The following is a 26,526-nucleotide window of genomic DNA, read 5'->3' as shown; positions in this document are numbered from 1 at the left end:
TTCTCTTCTTCATCTTCAGCAACTATCTGCATTCCATTTACCTCAACTGAATATGAGCACATACTTGGTAGTTTTCAGCACAACCTGGATGCACCTGGAATGTCTAGCAGGAGTCAAATAGCCAAGGCCTAGTCAGGAATCTTCATTTTGAAACCTTCTGCTAAGATGCCAACATATAGTATAACAAGATGACTTGATCACCATAAAAACACGTGTTTTTTAATCGAACGTGTTTCATAAGAGTATTGCAAAATAATTTATGGAATTACTCATATAATGGTTGTTACCATTAGTCGTACAGTTATAGCTGAATCTTATCACTAATGACCAGGAGACCCACTGTGAATTGATGAATTTTGTAAATTAGAAAGTAAAAAGAAAACCCAGTCCCTTCCTCCTTGGTCAGACAGTCACAGAGCTGTTTCATTGCCACTTTACTATCAAAGGCTTCTTTTTCCCCAGCCTAGCTCCCATAGAAATCCCCAGCAGATGGTTCAGGAAATCCAGAGAAAAAAAATTGCTAACTAGCCACTGAGAAAAGTTTTCCATAGCTCCTATCACCTTGCATGGGGGATGAGTTTCTCTTTAGCTCACCTAGTAAAGGGTCGCATGCTTGTAGGGTGACCAGATGTCCCGATTTTATAAAGTACAGTGCTGATATTCAGGGCTTTGAATTATATAGATGCCTATTACCTCTCAACCCCTGTCCTGATTTTCCACACTTGCTATCTGGTCACCCAGCATGCTTGGGTCTCCAATTAAGCAGTGCATGTTGCTTCATCCAGAGGACTACTCCAGTTAATGAATGCTACTCAGAACTCCTGATTGCTACATAGGAAACGTGAATGTTCTAAAATAGCTGCTTTACCATCATTATGGAATTATGCAACACATCACAGAAGTGATGGAAAAAACCTGTTAGATCACCCATCCATCTCCCTGACTATGTAGATTATTCCTTAAAGTACATTTTTTAGTGCTTTGTTCAGATTAATTTTAAAACCCACCCAGCAATGGGGGGGTTCTACTACTTTGCTTGGCAGGGCAAATTCAAAGAGAGAAGCACAAAGAAAGGTATTTAAGACAACTGAAGAAAGGTTGAATTCCCTAACTACCTAGGGCCAAATTCTGCCTGTCTGGTTATTTGCCTATCACACGTATCATGACAGCACTCACTGAATGGGAGGGTCACTGAGCACACTCTCAGCTATCTGGTGTGTTGTGCTGCCTCGCCTGTCTCTGCCTCCTAACACTCAAACATGCCCCAGCATTTCTCCTTTCCCCATGTATACCTTTTGTTCTTTTGCTCTTTTACCTACAGAACATAACACAGGCATCTCATAGCAGGAACTTTCCATGCAGCCTTCCTCCATAGCACAGCTCACCTTCTGAGCTCCTCCTTGCTTCCCGTTCCTTTTACTTATATCATCCCAATTACATTGTTAGTAATTACCACCCAGGTGCTCATAATCTCCCAACAGAAAGTGCTTAATTCATAGTGCAGCAATGTCAGTGATCAGGGTGCTGTTGCTAGCACTCTGTCACAGGGAGCTTTACTTGAATGAGGAGTACAATGTGAGGGCTGCAAGAGGCAGTCATAAGACCAGAGCTCATGCAGTAGAAATATGAACTTCGGATACCTCAGATAAAAACGCACATGAAGCAATATCAAGATCTAGAGAAATGCACTTACCACAACAATCACGTTAGTTGCTGGAATCGGGAGATTTTCCACTTCCAACTCTTGACCAGTCATAGCTAACAGATTGAGGGATGGGTCATAAGCAGGTCTAGGGAATGTTGATTTAACAATTATCGCAGGGTGCAGCTTGCTTATTTTTGCATGGGAAGAGGAATGGAAAGCATGTTTATAAATCTTCTGGCTGTTTGTATCCAAACTTTTCTCAACATTTTGGACCTGGCGATAAATAAATACAGGTTTCCCACTCTTCCGCTGATGAATTGCCAAGAAGTGATCATTGTCTCCTGAAAAGCACCCTGTTGAAATAAGAGAGAACATCAGTGACTTCAATGAAAATACAGTCTCATTTGGCCATTCAGATTTACAGAGCCATCTGCTGAAATGAGTAGCATAGATCCTATGAGGGATTATTTGTGGAATATGGAATGATGCTTTTAAAGCCTGCTATGCACATTTCCACACTCGTAGGTGATCAACACTATTTCATTGTGTATGACAGATTCCATTCTTGATGAGGTTCCTATGTGGCTTTAAGACAAATTTTCTTTTACAATCTGGCAAATGCTCATGCTTACATTTCGAAGACTACACAGAGGACACACACACTGGGACAAATTCTATCTGTCTATCTTAGGTACTTATAAGGCCTCCATTATCACAATATTTGAACACAGACAATGTTTAATGCATTTACTCTCACAATACCCTGAGGAGGTGGAGAAGTATTATCACCTTTTTTAACATAAGGAGTTGAGGATGGGAGAAACTAAATGACTTGCCCAAGGTCACACAGGAAGTTTGTGACAGAGCAGGGACCTGAACCCTTGTATCCCAAATCCAAAATTAATGCCCTTCCCTCTGGATCATCCTTCCACTGCTGGAAGAAAGTAGTTTGCACATTACTACACAAAGATTCTTGTGTACTAGCACAATGGAGACCTGATCCCTGACTGGGGCCTCTACAAACAATAAATTATGATGTGTTCTATTTATATCACCCTATTTTGCTTACATTTATAATTCTACTCTCCTCTTTACAATATATCTGTTGTGGCTGCATTGAAGACAAAACCCTCCCCTCCCCTCCCCACTTTGAAAATGGCCACACAGTTTGTTCCTTGTACATCACCTATATGTAAAGATAATGCTTTTGTTCTTGATCAAAACAACTCAGTTATCTTGTTTTGAGGTAACTTATTTCTTGTGTGTAATAAACACATATGCTGGTGGACAATTTAAAATAAAGTGGGATTCTCAAAGCAACACATAATATTAAGGTTATAGAAAAACAGAGATATACTTCAGACCAAAGAATGACATATGGGACGTCAAAGCTGGCGAGCCCTTCGTTTTGAATTGTGTGAAATCAAAGCATCACTGCTCTTCCTGCCTGCATCGTGTTTGTGAGGAGATGTGAAATGGAGGTTGCTGAAGATCCCATTGCACTTTTCAGAAGAAATAAGATGTCAATCCCAGTGCCCTTCAGAGATTCCAGTTTAGGTAATTACATTCTGTTGACCTAATTTCCTCATGAAATTTCAGTGAGCCAAACAGTATCCTATCTGTTGTGTACTGTTGCTGCTCACTATTGAAGAGATCTGCAGTCCACTCAGAGATGGGTGAATTTCAGTGGTGGGTGAAGTGATTCATGTATATGCAAAAACATCACATGGACTGAAACCAATGGGAAATTTCTCTGAATAAGGACTACAGAATTGTGCACATAGTTTGTAAAGCACTATAGCACTATAGTTTGTAAAGCACCATCTCTGCTTCTACTGTGGTGAGTCACCCCATCTCTGCATGCCCTGTACAAACTCCAAGGGACACAGGAAAAGAGCTGGCCCAGGTACATTAAGGGGATCAACCTGGGCCCTGGAAAAAACAGCTCCCTCAAACCTAGTCTGGACCAGAACACCCCCTGAGCCATGCACGGAGGTTCTCCACTTGTAGGTGCTGGTTGAGTTGCACATATTCAAGGTGTCCCAGCAAATTTCCATCCTACAGGCCCTCTGACTCAGGTGCAACCAACTGCTTCATAAACAGAGCAGCAGTCCAGATTCTGCAGATTCCCCTGCAAAACAAGGACACTCCTGATCTCATAGAGACCACTGATCATTTCCCTTTGTCTTCTGGTTCAATAATGGAGGAAACCACTCTCCTTTAGGTCATGATTCAGGGGCACTGAGAAATGTTACAATTCAGAATGAGTCATTCCTCACACTTGCCCTTGGTGTCTCCTGACTGACCCGCCACAGTTTGCTCATTTGGTGGCCAGCACAGGCAATCTGTTTTCCATTGGAGTTTTGTCAGCTGCGCTGTTTGGGACTGGTAGATCCTGACACAGCATCCAACCCTCAAAAGGCTCAGGTGGGTGTGGCCACCTAGGCAGAGCCCTCCATCAATGTTACGTCAGAACGCCCCTCAAAATACCAAGATTATGTCAATATATTTGAGAAGAGAAATGCAGAAACTCTGCCCGATAGAGTTGCATCCATGAGCAAAAATATAATTTGTAAAAATGTATGCTGTGTCAGAGCCCACATTGACAGTGCTCTGAGAATACCTCCTGGAGAACCTGTCCCAAGGATTCATCTGAAAGTAAACCTTCCTCACCAGCATGCTTGTCCTTTTCATCAAGAAGAAAGAAGGCAGTCTCCATCGACTACTGCATGTTGAATCAGATAACTGGCAGAAACTGGCGGCCTGATTCCTGAGTTACTGGATTGTGTAGGGGCTGCCTGCGTATTCACTAAGTAGGCCCTCCAGAAGGCATACAACCTCAGGTGAATCAGGAAGGGAATAAGTGGAAGATTGCCTTCTGAACTCAGAATAGTCACTATGAAAATCTGGTAGTGTCCTTTGTCTGACCAATGCCCTTGCCATCTTTCAACATTTCATAAATCATGTGTTCTGAGACACATTGGACCGGTACATAGTAGTTTATCTGGATGACATACTGGGCTTCTCCAGCAACCCTGAACAATATACTGCTCAGGTCCGAACAATCCTGGAATGATTACAGCAGCAGGGCCTTTATGCCAAGCTTGAGAAGTGTGCCGTTGATCAGACCACCTTGGAGTTCTGAGGCTTCATTTTATCCCTGGAAGGGATCCAGATGGACCTGCACAAAGTCCAAGCCATCCAAGATTGGTTGACTTCTCACATGATACGCAACCTGCAATGCTTCCAGGGTTAACTAATTTTTATCAACGATCCATCCCAAATTTTTTCAAAACAAGTCAAGCCCCTCACCATCCTTCTCTGAAAAAATGTCCTATCCCATGGGTCTTTCAAGGCCCAGCATGTATTCAATCAGCTAAAACTCACAACCATATTGTCTCAATCAGATGTCACAAAAGTCTTTTTCGTAGAAGGTAATGCCTCCAGTTCAGCAAATGGGGGTGGCCTCTCCCAATGACTTGAACCAAACAAATATTACACCTGGGCACTTATTACTCAAGGAAGTTCACCCTTGCAGAGTTAAACTACAAAATACCAGATAAGGAACTCCCTGAGATAAAGACCACCTTTGCAGAATGGCAGCAGTACCTGGAAGAGCTAGTCACCCAGTCCAGGTATTCATCATAAAAATCTGGAGTACCTATGTAGAGTGAAATGGCAGCTCAGGTGAACCCTATTTTTCTCATGATTTGATTTCATCATCACATATCACCCCAGAACCAAAACCAACAAGGCTGACATCCTGTTCTGAGGATATGGTACCAACCCACAAGGCCTCAGCCAGAAACTGACCCTCATTCTCAAATCCCATAATTTTCTCAGCATAGCTCTTCACCAGGATATACTAGCACTGACACATAAAATGCCTCTGCCTCCAAAATTCCTCACCATGAGCACACCATTATCAATAAGCAACTGCACGACTCCTACGAAGGGATCACATATGTAAGAGGCTTCACCTATGTCCTCCCAAGGTCCTGCAACTATTCCAGGACTTTCTCGTAGGGCGTTTTACTTGGGGCGGTTTAAGACCCTACAATTAAATCCCACTCTTTTTGGTGGCCCCAAAGGCACCCCACTATTCAGCCATTTGTTGTCTCCTGTGAGGTTTGTACCCCACAGACACACTGTGCCATAAGTCCTGTGGTCTCTTTCAGCCCTTGGACACCCTGTCACAACCCTGGTCAGCGATCACTGAAGACTTTATTGTAGAATTGCCAGAGTCCAACAGATTTACAACAGTTTTGATGATAGTGGACCACTTTATCAAAATGGCTCACTTATCCTCTGTACAAGCCTCCCCTCCACAGAGGAGTTGGTCCAGCTATAGATTAACCACATAGTCCACCCCCACAACCTTCTGGAAAGCATCACTTCAGATTGGGGGTCCCAGTTCACAGCCCAGTTCTGGTACAAGGCTGCTGGGAGTCCACACATGTGTTTCCTCCACATATCAGGCTCAGTCTAACAGTCAAATGGAAAGGGCCAATCAGATCCTTGAGCAATATCTGTGATGCTATGTCAGTCATCATCAGGATGATTGGTGTTGCTCCTCCCTTACGTTTAGTTTGCCTGTAACAATGTGGACCATGCCTCCCTGGGTCAAAGCCCATTGGTTTTATGTTTTTTTTTTTAAATCAACTATAGGCACCACCCCTGATTCCATCCACAAATACCCATGTCCTCCCCCAATCTGGCAGCTTTGGATCTATTACAGCAAATTCATCAGGCCCTGGAAGAAGTCAGGGAACACCTTGAGAAGGTGAGAGTAGACTATATAAATGATGCACAGATCAGCATTGGCAGCAAGGCCCCAGCTACTCTGTGGGACAGAAAGTATGGTTCTCCACAGAGAACCTTCACACAGATAGACCCTCTCGCAAGCTGGGACATTTGGTTCCTTGGCCTTTTTACGATCCAGTGATAGTTCAACACAGTCATTTGTGAACTTCAAGTACTCCTCAATCTGAAGATTCACCATTATTATATGTACTGTATCACTTCTGAAACCCTACATGGAAAACGTTTTACCCACAGGACCCAGCCACCTCCTCCACCAGTACACGAGGGATACATGATTCATGAGGTCCTGCACTCTAAATGTAAATGTGGCACATTCTGGTACTTTGTCAAATTGGAGGGATATGGCCCTGAGGACCAGCAGAAAATACACATGCTCTTGCACTAGTACAAGCGCATCCATAGGACCCATCCTCGGAAGCCCAGACCAACATTGCCCAGAGGGCACCACCCCTCAAGGAGGTGGTAATGTCAAGATCATGGATCATGAACTCCAGTCCACAGGGCTCTTAGGAGATGTTATGTTCCAATCCGCCACCCAGTGGACCCATTGAGAGTTGCCATAACTCAAGCTTAACTCTGGCAGAAGACTCCAGTCCTGGGCTCTGACTGGCGAATCTCTGGGGCTCTTGAATGGTTCTCAGTCTCTATTTAATCAAGCAGAAGAACACGAAGTTATCCGTTCAGATGGGTAACCCCCTGCTTAGGACTGCCTCCCCTGTGCTACCTGCTCCTGCTGTCTGACTCTGACCTCATGACCTGGCCCGCCTCCTGAAACTTGACTCTAGGTCTGCCCTTTGGCTTTTTCCAGGTTCTGACCTCTGGCATTCAGACCCAGCCTGTCCTCTAGCCCTTGACTCCTGCTCTGACCATCAAGTCAGACCACCCAAATCCCAGTCATGACAGTCTAATCCTGAATAGACAGCTATACACATCACAAGAATCAGAGCTGACACATGGATCTCTCTATATAACATATTATACGTACACATATTGACACACAACCACTACATATGTAGAGGAAATACCATATGATAAATTGTAAAACCATGTGATAAATGAATGTATCATGCACTTGTGACTGTCAGATGCCCTATGCTTACGAATCCTTCTCCCCAGGATTTATTTTAACATTCCAAATCTCTGGGAAGCTTTAACCATTTTATTTAAAGTAACCTGCCAGAAAAAAAGTTTCATCCTTCTCTCCCCAAAAATTTAACCTTGCCCAACTTTCAAGAAAGGCAGAATTCAGTTCAGAGTCAGTAACAGCTTTAAGACTTAAAAATGTCAAACTTTCAAGTCTGTTATTTCACATCCCCACAGACCTGGAAACCAGAGTTTTTTAACCACTGGAAAAGGGAGATTCCCAATGGGACTTCATGCTCACTTCTAACCCTGAAAGGGCCCAAGATAATGGATTCTGAAAGTTTTTACATCAGTTAGTCTAAAAAAGCTATTCCAGGTCATTTTCAAAAGTATTTTAAAATGTGCTTTAATTGTCTCTTTGAGCCCAGACAAGTTAAAATCATGGTAAGGTAGCTCTCTCAAAAATTCCTATATTGTTTTTTCTGAAACATATATGGCACTCATATGTATATATCATACCACTTGTGAATAATGCAGGCATCCAAAATCCATCTGATAAAACCTTTATATCATACCCTATCATTATGTAAAATACACAGACACACGTTAAAATCACACCTATTAGTTGAGGTACACTTTCTGAAGTCTCCGTTTTTCCATGGCTGTGACTGTTTTAGTTTATTTCATGGAGTTTGCCATTTTCTTACTAACAGGACAGACATAAGGACAGGAAGAAATACATTTTGCAAGGAGAAAAATGCTGGAACTTGACTGGTGATCTATATCTTCTATATATTCAAAGGACATTTAAAGCTTTTTTACAGATAAATTAGATTTGTTAACTTTTATTTCTTAATTTTGTTGCCCAACAATGTGTGAGATTTTCAGAAAGCAGATTAATTTAACCTTGCTACATAAGAAATGGCATGTCTCTGATCTTCACATCCCTTCCCTGTCTCTTTAGCTCAGTACTCTCAAACCTGACCATTTCCCCACATCATCTTCCCTCTCATTCTGCAGCACTAGACATTCACCTGGGTCCTGATCTAAAATCCAGTGACGTCAACTAGAGTCCATTCACTGACTTCAATGGGCTTTGCCTGGATCCCCATCCATTAGCACTAGATTCCAGCTATCCTCTCACACTGGAAATGTCCTCCCACTTTTCCACCGGCTTAAACTCAGCCACCTTATCGGGACAGTGGCTGCAGTGTTGGATATTACATGGAGTCTAATGCCAAGATCAGAACGCAAAGTGAAAGGATGGATTTCTTAAAGTGATCTCTTTCTGTTTTTAATAATATATGAAGGAAGAAAATATGTCAGATTTGATCATTCTACTTAGGTTCAGCCCAAAATAAAAGACAACATGGAGCTCTACTGCCCATTGAGGAGCACTGTGAACCTTTCTGTCTCCAGGAGGTAGAATGCCTAGCTGAATTCCTCCAGCACGCATGGAGAGCATGGTTGCTGTTACAACTTTTTAGTGCATTTAGTGCATAGGCCTACATTTCCCAATGCACTGGTCCCACTCTACCCCTCTAAGGGGAAGGTTATCATTTAGCTGCCTACTGCTGGTTTCTTGCACCTTTTTCTGAAGCAGCTGGTACCTGTTATTGCAGTGTTTCCTGACCTACCAGTGCATTGTGGGAATATTCTAGCTGGGTTACCAGGCACTAGACAAACATATGCTTCTCCTAGTCTGGTGCAGAGCTGAGGTCCCAGAGAGCAAGTCCGCCCTGCACTCATCCTGTAGAGGTAGCTCCTTTCCTGCAGGATCGGACTGTGCTCCCCACTCAGGATGTTGTGACCTGATGCAATTTGGCTTGACTGCCCCTTTGTCATGATGGAGGAGTGACCTGGGCAAACCTAACTGGCACTGCAATCCCATATGCCAGGTCGCAAAGTCAAGAGCTGGGAATTGGGCACAGCCCCGCAGGACAAGAGCTGCCACTGCAGGATGAGGGTGGGGTGGGCTTGCTCTCCAAAAACCCTATCCTCTGTGGGGCCTCCCCACTACACTGCTCCTGGATTAGTACTGGGGTGAAAGTGCATAGATGTAAGACTGAGTCACAAGAAAAAATTCCCTAAATGCAGTTAGTGGTTCACCTTAGTAAAAGGTTTGAGAACCACTCGGTTACGTAACTAGATGGACCTTGGTCTGCTCCCATATGGTCATTGTTATGTTTCTTCAAGCATAAAGGAGCTGGGGCCATAGCCTGCTTCCTCCCTGCTCCCTTTGGACAAAAAGATTCCTGCATTCCATTGAGAGTGGTAATGCAATTACACCTTGCGCCTCTCTATGCACCTCCATAAGGTGGAGAATCTGGCCCAGAGTGCGAGGGAGGAGGGGAATATTATCTTCGAGTCTTTTAAAATATTTGTAGAGTGATATGAGTTTACTGGTCGTGGTCCAATTCCCAGGAGTCAAAATTGCAAAAATCTAGTGCAGCATTTGGCATTGGCACCTTTGCTGGTAATTGCTAAAGAAATACAAAAGCTGAATAGGTGAAGGACTACTACACTCTCATCCTGAGAGGTGGTCCTTTCAGGTCAAGGTGGCAGCATATTGGGGAAACTTGGACTATCACTGGTACTTCAACAACCAAAACATGTTGCATTTTCAGATCTAGGTAGTAGCCATGTATATTAATGAATAATTCAAGAAGCATTTTGACCCATTTTCCTCTCAGAAAAAAACAAAAGAAAATCACTGATATTTTAAAACTTAAAAAAACATACAAGGAATGTGAGTTCTAAATACAAATACCAGATTCTTCTCTCCATATTAAATTTGTTCTACTCAAAAACATATCAAGAGTACTTAACATTTCTGATAGAACAATGCTTTATATGATCTTAAAAGCCCAGATGAAAACAAAAGCTGTCTGAAGAAATCATGCCTCACATTTGTAATGTCTACTTAATAGTATGCCTTAAATGGCAGCAAAACAGCATGTCAATCAAGTCAGAGGATCTCATTAGTGTAGGTTATGTAGCTGTAGCTATACATACACTAATGTTTATCTCTAGGAGTTAAAATCAGGCATTATTACCAATAAATCCAGATAGATTTTTTAAAACAATTACACAAATGTATGGATTTACGCTTAATCAAATGAATAGAACACGCTTTATAAATGGTATTTTCTTAATTAAATTAGACTGACCTTAAGAGAAAAAAAATCTGGATGCTGCTTTACTGGTCTGGGGATGAGACAATGTGTAAGAAACTTCAGTACTGGCATCGTTTTCAACTTCATTTGAAAAATATTTCACTACACAACATTTTCCAAGGTATGAGAATTGTAATTACATATCCAACAAATGTACAAAGCAGAACACAAAGTAGTTGGGATGCACCCAATTTATCATTAAGTACACCAGTAGTATTTTGAAAGAGATGCTTTGCACCTCATCTTCTACTTTACGGTCATGTTGCCTGATATATTGAAAATGGAACCTGTTACTATGGCCCATTGATTTCAGCAGGTCTACTCATGTAAGTTAAGAGATGAAGCACTGGTCTGTAAGGCACTTAGAATTCTGACATATTCAGACACAGAGTATTGATATTGTCTCATATTTGGCTACTTTTCAGACAGTGCCACATCAGTTTGCTCTGTCTGAGTTATTGCAGTTTTCCAAGTAAAGACTGAGCTATATTCCGCTCTGTTTTACACAAAGGTAAATCCATAATAATTCCAGTGAAATCACTAATTGCTGCAATGGAAAGCAGAATTTGATGTTATGGAGTTTTGGTGCAACCAATGTGACTGAGAAATCACTGCTTTTCATGAGTGCTTACAGTACATAACTGGTTGGCCTTACCAAGTATTTGATTCAAAGCTGTATTGGAAACCCTGTAGGACAGCTACACTGGTTCACAATATAAACGTCCTTCCAAAAAGGATAGATTTTGGAACATTCCCACAGCATTTAAGCACGATTGCCTTTGATGCCACAATACTTCCAGCAATCATCAGCTTTGTGGGTGACAAGGATACTAAGGGCTAGATTGTGGCATTTATGCCACAGCCCTGAGTGGAAGGCAATGTGGAGCGACCCTGCCCAGGAGCAACAATGGGAGACTGGGCCTGTCTGAGGCACAATCTTTCTTTTGGCTTCACTGTGTGCATCTGGGCTAAGCCCTTTCCCCCAGCCATTAGGCTGGCACAGATTGCTCCCCCACTTCTGTGAACCAGACCTACTCCATGTCACCACCTCTTCCCCTTCCCCGTTTTGAGTATCCCACTCCCTGAGCAAGCAGTCTCTATTTTTCCCTAAGCATGGGGGCTGTTGCTGTGGAAAGAGCTTTTAAGGCTTAGCAAGTGGAAGCATGATTTAGAGGGATGGGGGAGGGCTTCTTGCATGCCCTTCTCCCCCGGCACACCCACAGTAATCTGCTCACAATCTGTGTCTCAGTGAATTCTTAAATTGGCTGGCTCTGATCTTATATCTAGAGTAAGCCTATAATTACTATTTTTCCATTCCTATTTCCTTCTTCAAATCATGTTCCCAGACTGAAGAGAGTGAGTTATAACATTTACTCATTTGATCTTAAAAAGACCATTCAAATTTATCAGAGATTTTAATTTGAGAGTTCTAACTTGAATCTTAAAAAAAAAAAAAAAGAAAAAATCTATTGACCAGAACTCTGACTGGAGCTACATTGATTTGCACCTATGGAAGGCCTCCGTGTTGTCTCTCTGGTTTATCTGCAGTCCCATTGGCTCTGTGTGATATACACTCCTTCGCAGGCGACATGGTTAGTATTGAAGTAGGGACAATTGGTTACAGTTGGCGGGAACTGGTTTTCCAAATCCAACATTAAACATCATGTGTTCTCATTTCCCCTCCATATGATACAATAGAGTTAAGAAGGCATTCCAAGGAAGAAAACATCTCAGTAGTTTTCTACTGGTAATGCTACACAGAAACTTCCATACTGAAAGACACTTTCCATTACAAACTAGCAGGGAGGAGCAGATACTCACTTCAAGTCTATTTTCATATGCATTGTACACACTCACAATCTAGCGTGCATCCTTTAAGTTTTTCCACACTGGAAAAATTCCACTGTGAGAGATTTTTATGTTACTTTGTAGTTACAATTGTTTGGATCAGGACTGAGCAGCATCTACAGAGGATACATGCCAGTCTTCTCTACTAGAGTTTCAGATGAGCTTTTGGGGGTGCTGGAAACACTCTTGGCAAAAGACTGAGAGTAAGACCCTTGTCTTTGCTGGTTGCTGAAGGCCAATGGGAAAGTACTGATTTGAGATTATCAATGTGTTCCTTCAAGGGAGGGAACAACAAGAGTGGCCCTTAAGAAAGCTACTGTAAGACTTTTGCTCAAGAAACCTTGTCTTAATTATGACAATCCTACCAAGTCTTGAGTAGAATTTTTTGACTCCTTGGGCCTCCAGGACCAGAATTTGTGAACTGTTTAGGACATTCTGCAAAAATCATTCTCTCTCTCTCTCATTTTGATAAAAGACATATGGATGGTTAATATGAAGGTTATTATTTGGATAGGTTTTATTCTAGTCTAGATAGTTTTGCTAGGACTATTTACAGTGACTGTATATTTTATTCTTTGTTGGTACATATTTTAAGCCTGTTCATGGAATTCATGAAAAGAAAATGAGGCTAAATAGTTAATTCGTTGAGTAGCCTAGGTGATGCAAATGGTTCACTACTTCTAATTATAAGCTTATTCTGGTGCATCACTAGGTGTTCTCACTATCACTTACCATTCTTTCACCAAGAAAACAATATTTTCTGGTTGTCTTGAAAGATACTAATTTTTTGTTGCACTATATCATACCTATTAGCAAATAACCTATGCCATTACTCTGTCTTGCATTTTATTGAAAGCATAATAGTTAAAGGTTCATAGTGCCTTGTAATCCATTAGTACAAAATTTAGGACCTACTTCTGCTCTGAGAGCTTTGTGAAAGCAGATCTCTGCTCCTGCACGTTGCCCAATGCAGCACTCGGGCCATAAATGGGGCTAATTGTATATTGACTTCAATGGAAATTGCAGAGACATATCTGAGAGCATAACTGGATTTAATTTGTTTTCCACGAAACTGTAATGTTTCATTGACAACAGTATCTAAACTCAATTGATCTTTTTTTTAAGATCCTTTTATGGCGAAAAATGTTCAGCTTCTTTGCAAATACATATCCTGATATTGGAGAACAAAAGTAATGGAACAGCCTTTCCATGGCAAACCCATTTCTCCAATATGCACTGCAAAACCTTTCAGTTAAAAAGAATTGCTTTAAACACATTACAGAATCAATACCTCTTTGTTGTAGTAACATCTCAATTAAATACAAAAACATTTTTTTCTAAAAAAAAAAAATAAAAAAAATGTACCAACTGAGATTAGGGAAGATATTGTTAGTGCCTCCGTTGATGGGTATCTTAGCATCCTCCTACACAGAAGTCAGCTTCATGTATTTCATACTTTGGAAGGAAATACATATATGAAAAGCCAAGTAGTTTCCATCACAGAGCAAAACAAAAATGACAAACAACATATAACTTATGACCAATCAGTAATGGTACATGAAATACATTTTATGATACCTGATGAACCCTTATCACAAAATCACCATCCATAATTCACAACTGTGGACTGTGCACCAGAGAATGTTCCAGAATGACATCAGCCAAATGACTAATTTCTCTTTCACTTCAAGTGAATATGAGAGAGCTGTTTATTGCTTACGGTTAAGTTTACTATGATACTAAAAGTCAGGAAGCTCCGTAGTGTAGTGTCTTGAAGGACACAAGAATAGTAACAGCAAACTCCATGCAGTCCTGGCCGGACCAGGCACAACTCTTGTCTTTGATGGGAGCTGTACCCATTATACTGACACCAAATGTGGCTCTTTTAAGATTTTCATGCTCATTTTTCTAAAGTGATTATTCACCAGAATTGCATGGGAAACAAGCTAGAGAAAACAACAGAGACCTACCTATATGTTACTGTTTTTGTGATCACTGGAGATTTTTAGATAAAGGCTAACTTTCATATACAAACTTTCCAATTAACTTAATAAATCAAATTAAACATCACAAGGCAGTTGTACATGTTAGTTAAATCAGTTTCCATTAGTTTGATGGAAAGACTAAGCAAGGCAGACTGTGCAATTTAGAATTAATAGCGGATAAATGAAAATTTAGAAGGCATGTTACGCCAAAAAAGCTGCACATTAATTTTATGCAGATGATCATTTTAATGTTTCTGTAAAAGGACAACCTAAAAGCAACTTAAGGATTTTCATAAAATGAATTTCAAAATGCTCCTTATCTTTTAGTCAATAATCTCAGTCACACACATGGTGTAAAATAGCGGTAAATGATTCGTCTAACCAACCATAAATATGAAGGAATTCATGGTTGAAATTTTGTCAAAGGTAGTCTGGTTTACCATCGCTGTAAAATACTAATTATTGAGGATAACAATATCTTGTGACTAGATTAAACAAGATGATGCCATGCCCATTTATCTAGCATATTAAATAATGTATACAACAACTATTATCATAACCTGATAATCATGAATTATTTATAACTATGTTACATTTGTAATTGTATTACTTAACCCTGATATGCTTCTAAAACATTTCATCCTATAATAAAACAATTCAAGTTAATTGCATATTGAAACTCTCTCCTAAAAAGATGGTCTGTGGCAGCAAAAGATGGCATATGTACTCACATATTCATAGATTCATTCATAGATTGCCAGGCCAGAAGAGACCATTGTGATAATCTAATCTGACTTTCTGTATAACACAAGCCATAGAATTTCCCCCAAACAATTCCTAGAACAGATCTTTTAGAAGAGCATCCAATATTGATTTAAAAATTGTCAATGACGGAGAAACCACCACAACCCTTGGTAAATTGTCCCAACGGTTAATTACTCTCACTGTTCAAAATGCATGCCTTCTTTACAGACTGAATTTGTCTAGCTTCAACTTTCAGCCATTGTATTTTGTTATACCTTTCTCTATACGTACACACAAAGGCTGGGTTGTAATGAACTTAAGCGAAGTTATAAGTAGGGTGCAACAGCCATTTTCTATTTCAGAAGTACAGATATAGCAGTATTCTGCAAACACAGAAAGACTTCAATTATATTCATTACAAAACTATATTTAATTATACCTTCGGCCCATATTTTCTATCCTTCTAAAAGAGTGAGAATTTAAGTTACCATGATGGGAAGCGGGGAAAAGGACACAGGAGAAAGGGCAGCTTTTACACCTATTAAGCCATAGCCTCCTTTTACTGAAGAAATACAGCAAATGATAATCCAAGTGAAACTGACAGTGGAACTGAAAAGCTCCGTGTAATATATTTCTTCATTAACCACATTTCTGAATGATGCCCACATTTTGCTAGCTAAGCGGTGAGAGGATTTATTAACGTAGCTGCAGGACTACTGCACAAATGACTGCTGTCGCAGCTGAAATTTTGCTTTCTGAAATCCTGTTTCCACGCTTGAATTCAGGTGTCAAATTCAAAAGATACTAAACGCATTTTTAAAAAAAAGACAACAACAACAACAAAACTTCCATCATGCCAGAATATTTAGAAACCTATGTGCCTACTGCTCCAAATCCCAGAGCAATAGTGACCAAGAATTATAGGTACTAGCTGTACGCTCTAGAGTACATGAAGTGGCCACAGCTGAGCGCTTGCACACTGTGCTATTTAAATGTACTTTTATTTTTAATTATTAGCAACACTTTTGAGGATGCCCACTGCTGCAACCTCATCCATTTCAGCGACATTTGGCCTCTTACAATGTTTCAGCTTTGCAGTTGTGTTTATTCCGTGGCTGCTGACCAAGGTGCTGAAACACACACACACACACACACACACACACAGAGCTGAGATCTCTCCCTCACTCCCAAACCCTGGCGGAGGGCACTTCATCGACAAGAGACACGGCCAAAGAGACAGAGGATCGCTCAAGCTGCCATTACCACGAGTTCGGTCCTTGGCACCCCGCTCATCAGGTTAAGGGGCAGAGACCAAACAAAGGCATCGGTCGAGCTTCCACTTTAAAACCCCTCGCCAGCGCCAAAGAGCGAAGAGCTGTCGCCAATTACTTCAGGCGTTAGATTAACCATCGCCCACCCCGCCCCACACATACACACTGGCCCCACGTGCTTTGGTGTGTGCGAAGCTACATCCATGTTAATGCATAAGGAAAAAAGGAGACGGTCCCTGCTTGGACTAACGCAAGCAGCGCTGTGATCCCCCAGGCTCTGACACTACCGAGCCCGGGCGTTTCATGGGCACATTGAGCCACGGCCCTCGCCCCTGCCCTGCAACAACAGGTGCTCCGCCAGCTCCCTGAACCGGCGCTGGTTTGGCGCGCGGCGCACGGCGCTCTCCCCTCGGCCGGAGCCCGGCGCTGCTCCCAGCTCCGTGCCCTCGGGGGGCTGCCGAGCGCCTGTCCGGCGAGCGCCCGGCGCGGCGGCTTACCTGCAGCCTGCAGCTGGAGCAGCAGGCACGCGACGGGCAAGCAGGCTGCTGGGCCCCGCATGGTGCCGGCCAGGAGCTGGGGCAGCCGCGATCCGGCAGCCGAGTCAGCGCCTCCTGCCCATCGGGGCTGGCTCCCTCCTCCACAGTGAGCATGCCTGGCCGCTCAGCCGCGCATGCGCAGCGACGGGGCCGGGGCGGCGGCGGCGGCCGCCCTCACCTGCTCCTGGGGTCTGGCTCCCTCCGGGGCAGAGCCGCGGCCGGGGCTTAGGCACAGGGCCGGGGGCGCGACCGCCAGGGGGAGGGGGCAGGTGATCAGGTGATCCCGGGTGGGGGGAGGAGGGGGATGAAACGGGGGAGCCAAAATGGGGGCGGGAGGGCGATGAATGGGCTCAGGGGAGGAGGGCAATGAATGGGCTCAGGGGAGGTTTCCTCTCCCGGGGAGATGCAATTATGGGGAAGGTGCAAAAGTAAAGGGAGGAAAGCAGAGCCCTTAACACGCCGCCCCTGTAGCACCGCCACACTTAGCGAGAACAAGGAGGGGAGAAAGTGGGGAGATTTCCCCTGCATTTCACACTCGAGCTGCATTAAGACGCCCCTCCCCGGCAGCTAAACTGCGGTGTTTGCGTCTCATTCCGCACCGCTGGTCATCGCCGCCCAGTATTAAAGCGCCCCGAGAGACACGTTTGCTGCTTCCCAGACACAGCGTGGCTGCGGGCTCTGTGAACTGTGCACCTTTCCATGAAGACACGGACACTGACACCGAACCGCCCCGGCAGGTTATGTAAAAACCCCGCCACCGTGGAAAGTGTGTGGCAGAGGGCGGGACTGATCAGGACATACAGCAGTGGTTGTCTGGGGTGCTCTCAGCTCCAGCTACTGGCTCAGACACGTTCATATCGTTAACAGAGCCTACGAAGAGAAGATTCTTCTCCTGGCCGTCTCAACCTGCCAATCTTGATACCAAACCTTCCCCGTAGACGCCATATAATTTGATCACGTGAAAAAAATTTGCAAAGCGGAGACCCACGATAAACCAGCCCTCAGAGCAACGCTCCATTGAAAAGTTCAGTTTAAAACGATCCAAAAAAGCAATTAGAGACTCCTAAACCTGGCAAGAAATGAAAGGTGCTTCACCCCTTCAAACCGTCTCTCCATGAACCATTGTTTGATACAGGGAAAGGTATGTTTCAGTGATCGACTCTGCAATTAAAACCACACATGGCGGGGTTTCTACTGTCAGTGGACAACGCTGAGAAAAGTGGGATGGGTGAAAGGGGATTCCCAGTGTTACTTTTCCTTAGTTCGTTTAATCTGAGGGTCAGCATTTTTTGTAAAGATTTTCCTTACCTAACAGTGAGAAGAATTGCAAAGGACTGGCTTCCTGTAGCTGCTACTGTTTTTGTGGCTGTACCAATCCTAATCTAGCTTCCTTGGCAACCCCCACACTGCTGTTCACACATGTAGCAGGCAGTTCTCCCATTTTCTTTATATCATCTGTGGTAGAAAAAGCCTGAAATTTTAAAGATGATCTGCAAAGAAACTAAATGGTTTTTCATCTCCTTTTTAATTAATAAACAAGACCAGGAAAGTATTTTGTTTACTCATTTTACTCCCCCATTCAATATATTCTATATAATTCTACAAAAAAAAATATCTATGGACAACTGGAGAACTAGGGAGTAAGGACTGTGGTCATATTAGCTTGAACTGAAGACAGTCCCATAGCCATTGAGCAGCAGTCAAGGTGGTTTTCTCTATATCTCCCATTAGTATTGGCCATAGTATCAACAGCTTCATTGTTCATGAGGATTGCAGCTAGTGCAGATTGTATGGGTCATACAAAGAAAGAAAATCTCTCCAATAATTTTCAAAGCTCTTATGATATGGATCCATCTTAACAGCTAAACATCTAAACTTGCTCTGAAATTCAATAGGAAGCTGCATGACTGGAGAGATGGGCTCTTGATCTTGTTGGTCAATGTTGGCCAGAAGATGAGCTACTATATGTTGCCTCAGCTTGAATTCTTTCGTGTCTGTAGCTTTGTTTCCACCTTTAGCAGGTGATACTAATCAGCTCTGGAGAGGGGTGTGTGTGTGTTTAAGAAAAAAGGTCAGTATGTAGCCTCTAGGCCAGCTGAAGATGAGAATATGAATTTTCTTTTGCTGCTACTATTTGGTTATCCAGGACAACTCTTTCACCAAGTACTATTTTAAAAAATGCTCTCTACTGCATTGGGATAGGTAAGGAATTTAATTATTAGTATTTGATGTGAAGGCATATAACTGAAAGTAATTTGCTTAAACCTGTAATTTAAATCTTTGGCATTTTACAATCCCCTCAGGAGCTTGACATAAAAGTGTTGAAGGAAGGAGACATAGAAGTAGAGAATATGGTACTGGCTAATTCTTCACAATGATTCATGCTATCCACTAGCTCACCTCCTGCTAGTCTGGCGTGTCTGATTTCTCAGCAAAGTGTAACCAGTCATATTTGATCTTGATTAGAATAAAGGTAGTATGCTCCTACTGTTGAAAAGATCTTACTTTTCTAACTTGTTTCCTTAGCAAGATAGTCTTTTCGTGGCTAAGAATCATTTTGTATATAAAACTAGGCTTCTATTGACAAAAAGAATCCTTGACATAGACAGTCCAAGCCAAGGTGATGAATGGAAAAAAATATTAACCAGAGATGAGCGTGTCACACTTCTGGCTAGGACAAGGAATAGTTACATTGTTTCTTGGACTAGATTCAGTAGAATATAGAGACACTGTAGGAAAGGGCTTGTATAGAGAAGAGTAAGCAGGTGAATGTACATGCTGAGTCAATGGATCATTTTTGGTCCTAGGAAAGATGAATGAGAATTGAAGAAATAATTCATTCTCAGGGCTGGGATTTTTTTTTTTTAAACCATATGGCATAGAATGGCAACCATTCTAGGGGAAGGGACAGGGATTAATTTGTGTCCCAGGGATTTCACTAAGGCAAATATTATGATAGCCATGCAAATGCATCATACAACTGAGTAAGGTAGTAGAGGTTCATAACATTGAAGTTATTTCTAAGCTCCACCAATATATATTTGACAGCCCCCTCCACTCCCACCCTCCAAGATGGGGTGGTTGAGAACAACTCTTTATCAGTGACCACTGCTGTGCTAGAGAGCCTCTGAAATGCTGCAATGTTAAGAGACAGGCAAAGACTCCAACAAAATGGAAGAGAGAGAGAATGTTAAAGTCTTTTATTCTAAGAATTACTCACCTGTGTCTATATGTATATGTTGATATTACTAGGCTGTTACACAAATTTAGGCAAGATGTGATTTTATGTTATAACATTTGCTGTTATTTTCTTTACTTTTTCTAATGAGCTTTGCTATAGACTGTTTGGCAGGAATTCACTCCAGTCTGACAAGGAAAGGAGAATGAAATGGATTAGATGATACCTGACCCAGAGCACTCTGTCAAATGCATACAGAAAAGAAATGTCCATCCCCAAGAGGTGTTGCCAAAACGACTGAGTTCAGCATGGTACAAGGAGAAAGCCAGGTAACTACAAAGGTGAGGGGATGGAGAACAAACAAATAGGTTTAAACATTATTTAACTGCTCTTCTTTCAGGAGCTGATTTAATTCATGCATTAGGATAGCTAAGGAATTTAATGGTTAGCATTTGTTGAGAAGGCGTATAATAAAGTCGTTTGTTTAAACCTGTAGTTTAAATCTTTGGCATCTTACAATCGTCTCAGGAGCTTGACATAAAAGTGTTAGAGAAGGGAGGAGAAATGGAGCCTTAGGCACAGTTGGGAGTACTGAGAGTATTTCTTGAGTACTAGATGAGAACTGCTAATTTTAAGGTGGCTAATAAACTGCTCTCATGGAGGGAAGCACTGACAAATCTGTGTTAGAGGGCCCAAGTATTTTTATCTTTCACCAGCTAAGAAGGACATGGGTCAGACTCTCAGGTAGTGAGTTAGTTTGAAGAAAACCTACCTACCATTTCATCATCTAGATTAAGTCTATTGTTTGTTGGATTTCCTTTGAGATCAATCTCTTCTCTACTTTAAGCCTTTCACACCAGCAGCCAGTGAAAAACTCATCCCCTGCAATGCTCCACCAGAGGCAGTAAGATTTATAAAGTCAGATTACAATATAACCAGGAAAAAAAAATAAGAAGATTCAGAATGTTCTTAAAAGATCTTTAAGTCAATAGTATAGCAAGGAACAAAATATTTCAGAACTATACATGTTTATCCATTTGTATTATATCAGGATAATGTAATGTGGTAGGCCATTTTATTTTCGTAAGAAAAAATATAAGGTATGCTTTTAAAGGTTACATTTTAATTTATGGTTACCATGAAGTATTTCTCTAAATAAAGCAGGTAAAGTTAAGGTTTAATAAATAGGCACAATATATTTATAACTCTGTATCCTAACCTCCCATAGTAGGGGGAAGTTTTACTTCTGGATCCAAAATTCATTGTGTCAGCTTCCATCTACAATGAGTCAAACCAAATCCAAGCAACGCCTCCGATAATCCAGATCTAGCATTTAGGGAAGTTGGGATTCAGATCAGATAACTGACACAAACTTTGTGACTCAGGCCTATGTCTAATGTGTGTGTCAGCCTCCCACAAACCTCTTTAAAAATATTCCAGAATGTCTAGCACAATATAAATATGAATCAAATTGGCCAAGATTTTACTAATAAATGATATAGTGTATTCTAAAGCAGATGTTTTTACTTTTTAATCAAACAGACAAGAACAAATGATATTTTAAAAAGACCCCCTCTCTCAGACTATTTAACATTCATTAATCTTTTTACGGTATACTCAAAGCTTGCTTTTAATGAGAATTTGCTTGATTTGACTGAAAGAAATTACTCTAAGGAGTTCTAGAAGGGTAGCTGTGTTAGCCTGTTTTCAGCAAAACAACAAGAGTTCTGTGGCATCTTAAAGACTAACAAATTTATTTGGGCATAAGCTTTTGTGGACAGAAACCCACTTCATCATCAAAGATATGTCTTATTTGTTTTTTGAACAATTTAGTGAACATACATTTGAGACAGACAATCACAGTTCCAGAGACGCTGAATTCCCATTCACTAAATTGCAGTACACTGGTATGCATGAAAGGCCAGAAAGGACAGGTACTCCTAAATTGTCAAAATCAGACAGCAGCAGCAGCTTCTATCATATAAGGAGGAAACAAACTTGTGTATTCAAAATTCATCCTGAACACTATTCAGAGGCTCAGGGAGTGGAGATATTTTTTTTTCTTATTCTTTCCTCATTTGGCTAATCTTGGATTGGTCATATGAAACACTGTAGAATTGAGACCTTAAAACTGATCTTAAAATAATTAAAATTAAAAATGATCTAAATCCTCACATTGACTTACAAAGAGAGAGAGAAAGAGTTTAAATCAAGCATAACATTCCATGTGACATCACCTCACCTACAGGAATCCAATTCATATGCTAATCATGACATCAACTACTCTCCCCCTTCAAGTCCTGTGGCGATGGGTGAGCAGCAAAGCATCAGGTGCGGATCCTGGGAGCCATACCTGCAGACCTACACACAGGCTGCTCAGGGCATAGGAAAAACAACGAGAGTTCTGTGGCACTTTAAAGACTAACCAATTTAATTTTTGTAGGCATAAGCTTTCATGAGACTCAGCTCACTTCGTCAGATGCAGAGGTAGAATGATACGAATGACAGATTTCAAAGAGAAACTGCTGAGTTAGAAATTATCTGCAAACTTGACACATTCAAACTGGGTTTAAACAGAGATTTGGAATGGCTCTCTCATTACAAGAGGTAATTGCATTGCTCACCCATTCTCACCTCCTACTCAATGACTGTCATTAGCCCTCAAGTACCTGGCTTTCATCCACCTCCCCCATTGTTCTCTATGCACTTGCATATCTATGTTTCCTATTTACCATATCATTCTACCTCTGCATCTGACGAAGTGAGCTGAGTCTCACGAAAGCTTATGCCTACAAAAATTAAATTGGTTAGTCTTTAAAGTGCCACAGAACTCTCGTTGTTTTTGCTGTATACAGACTAACACAGCTACCCCTCTGGAACTGTTCTACATCAGGGCATAGGGTCGCTTTTCACTGGACTGAAGCAGCAGTGGAATTCGGCATCCCCATTGGGTGGCTGAGCAGTCGTATTTAGTATTACAGTGCTCACCTCCATAGTATGAGGAAGGGACTAGAAAAAGGTGCCCTAAACATTGTCTGCTTCACCTTAACTCTGGTCAGCATACCATGGCTGACGGGGATCCCGTTACAGCGGTCAGGGGCAGGGGAAACAAAACAAAGACAAATAAGAAAAAGACAAAGGTGACACCATCAGTGCTTGGAATGTGCACACATGAATTGACTGCATAACACTGCATCACAGCAGATTGGCCAGTTCTCTAGCAACTAGAGCTGGTCTGAGGTAACATCTGAATAGCAGCCTTGAGTGAAACTCACCTTGTAGAAGACAGACAACTTACTGAAAAAGGAGCTGACTATACCTTCGTCTGGAGGGGCCATAATAAAGAGCAGCAACATGAAACTGGTGTTGAGTTTGCCATCAAAACACAGCTGGTCAGCAAGTTTACAAATTTCCCAAAAGATATGAATGATAGACTCATGCTAGTGAGTCTCCCACTGTTTGGGAAATGGCGTGCAACTATCATTAGTGCCTAGGCACCCACCATAACCAACCCAGATGCGATCAAGGACAAATTTTACAAAGACTTCAGGTCCCTTATTGCAGAAGTGCCAAAGAAAGGCAAGCTTATCCTTAGTCTGCACCAACTCTAGCATTCAAGCCACCACTAGGCATGGCCAGGTGTGATTGGAAAAAAGTGGCCTTGGGAAATGCAACAGCAATGAGCTCCTCCTGCTGAGGAAATGCGCTGAATAGGACCTCCTCTTCTCCAGTTCAGTCTTCCACCTGTCAAACCCTAACAAGATGTTTTGGATTCACCCATGCTCCAAGCACTGGCATCTCATTGACTATGTCATCAGGAGAAAAGACAGACAGGATGTTAGATTGACAAAGGCCATGAGAAGTGCAGAATGCTGGACTGATCACAGGCTCAGTCTCTAAGCTGAATATCCGGATACATCCTAGTAGATGAGCACAAGGTAGAAAAAAAAGGACCCAAAAAGCTTAATATCTCCAATTTGAAACAAGAGAATGTGAAAGTCTTTTATTGAAAAACTATGTAACCAACTTGTAACAATTGATGCAAAGTCCAATAACGGGAAAACTGGGCATCCTTTAGAAACCATGTACTCGACTGCATCCAATACCCTCAGTTTCATCACACTGAAACATCAAGATAGGTTTGATGAAAGCAAAACTGATGTAGGGAGACTGTTGAATGAGAAACATCGGCTCCATAAAGGCCTGTTTAGGAGAGAGCACTTCAACATCTAAGAAGGCAGCCTTCACCAACGTCAAGAGGACTGTCCAATGCAAACAGAGATGCAAAAAAACTCATGGCTGAGCAACAAGGCAGATGAGATTGAGTCCTCTGCAGAGAGGAATGTTATGAAGAACTCTATGATGCTCACAGGACAGTCTATGGGGTCATCAGGAACATCTGCAATACTGAGTGCCGATGGCACCGCTCTGCTCCCTGACCAAAAAATAAATAAAAAAAAGAGATACAACAAAAGGTGGGCATAACACTTCAACATCCTCAGTCATTTAGTAGCGAGGAGGCAATTGATCAGCTGCCCTAGATTGATAATATCTCTTGCTGATCCCCCAACACTGAAACTGCAAAAGCAATTGACCTGCTGTCCAACGATAAAGCACCTGGAGCAGATGCTGTGGACTTCTGCTGGTATAAGTCTGGAGGCTTGCACATGACTTTGAAACTGACTGAATTTTTCTAATCAATGCCAATAAATTCCTTTATTAAATCCAAAGGCCAAATTGTATTTTTACAATTGCTCTAAACATTCCTAAAAAGCCTAATTAGTAAGCAAATTATTACATCCAAACAGTAACAAAAAACAGCTGTAAGCCTTTGATCAAGATCCTTACAGGCAGGCTAAATCCATATTGGTCCAACAAGGGCTCCAATACCATCAGGCAGGTATTAGCAATGAACACTTTAAGAGTTTATTTTTTATATCCTTTAACAAACAAGTGATGTCACTGCTAATTATGGACTCAGCAAAAAACAATTTGAGATAGTTCAACCCCATTTCCAGCCTTAATCCATATAAGATTTACAACTTCCTTTCTATTATCTTCTCCCCCCACTCCCTGCTTACCAGCAGAACAATGGGAAGATTTGGGCTTATTTCTTTTAACACAGTTTCTGTGTCTTGTTACTGTAGCTCTTTATTTTATTAGATACTTTTGAAACCATACATCTTTCCTACTCTACAAGTAATACTACTTATTATTCGCATAGCCATCTTTTACTAGCTGATTGGGCTTTATTTACAACACATATATCCTTAAGCTAACTTTAATTTTGTACTTATCCTACAATAGAGTAACAAGCTTTTAATTATAACTTATTTTTTTGCTATCTTTTTGCTGTATACAGCACCACTCAGGCTTGTCTACACTTACCTCGGAGATTCGGCGGCAGTCGCCAGGAGTTAGGCAAAAAACTTGCGTAACTCCCGTCGACTTATGTGCTTCTCTTCTGCGCGCCATCTTCACTGCATTGCGCCGATGGGAACTGCTATGCCACTTGAGGAGGTGGTTTTAGTATGTCGACTTCTGAATCGACTGAGCAGATCTTCACTGACTGCTCAGTTGATCCAGATAAGTCGATCTGATGGCGGCACCTTTGCTGCCGTCAGTGTAGACATAGCCTTAGTGGGGAAATATGCTCCCTTTTTAATCCACTGTTATTCCTGTCCCTTGTTTATCTTCCTTCCCCAGCCTCCTCTTTGTTCTCTCTTCCTTGTCTATGTGTGACTCCTATGTTCTTTCTTCCTTGCTGCAACTCCCAGTTCCTATCTCTCACTCCATTACATCCATTAGAACAACTAGCAATTAAATAGTACTTAGAGTAAAGTGCTTTAGAACTGATCTCAGTTAAATTAATGTGAGATGGAGAAGTTAATGCCTTTTGGAATAATTACTTCAGTCTGGCTGCAGACTCAGGAAGACAATGTTGCATCAGTTACACTCCGTTCATATTTGGATAGTTTTCTTCAAAATCATTAGGGAGAGAGTTTTACTCTTTATTCTTTAAGAATGAAATGTTAGATTCTATAGAAACAAAAATTTTTGTAGAGACCACATATGTACATCAAGTGAGCTGGACTCATAGGTCATAGCTTGAGGTCAGTTCCTGTTCCACTGAAATCAACCAGGAGTTTTTCCTTAAGTGGATACAGAGTTTCACTTCAGGTGTATGATGTCCCTGCTTTGCATGGTAGTGAAGATCCTTAATACAAATGGGTGTA

At 41.7% G+C, this 26,526-nt stretch overlaps 1 protein-coding gene across 1 annotated transcript in view; it reads right to left on the bottom strand.

Moving 5' to 3' along the window:
- Positions 1-17,249, bottom strand: part of LOC137163750 (receptor-type tyrosine-protein phosphatase R-like) — a 40,460-nt gene extending 23,211 nt beyond the window's left edge. The window contains exons 1-2 of the mRNA XM_067564028.1: positions 17,074-17,249; positions 1,694-1,998 (exon numbers count right to left, since the gene is read on the bottom strand). Of these exons, the coding sequence (XP_067420129.1) occupies positions 1,694-1,998; positions 17,074-17,134 (366 nt within the window). The 5' untranslated portion in view covers positions 17,135-17,249. The remainder of the gene's footprint in view (positions 1-1,693; positions 1,999-17,073) is intronic.
- Positions 17,250-26,526: the final 9,277 nt, after the last annotated feature.

The sequence above is a fragment of the Emydura macquarii genome, unplaced genomic scaffold (genome assembly GCF_026122565.2).
Source record: "Emydura macquarii macquarii isolate MOO-44397 ecotype Brisbane River unplaced genomic scaffold, CSIRO-AGI_Emac_v2 contig_2636, whole genome shotgun sequence".
NCBI classification, from domain to species: Eukaryota; Metazoa; Chordata; order Testudines; family Chelidae; genus Emydura; species Emydura macquarii.
This window is presented reverse-complemented; position numbering and strand designations above follow the sequence as displayed.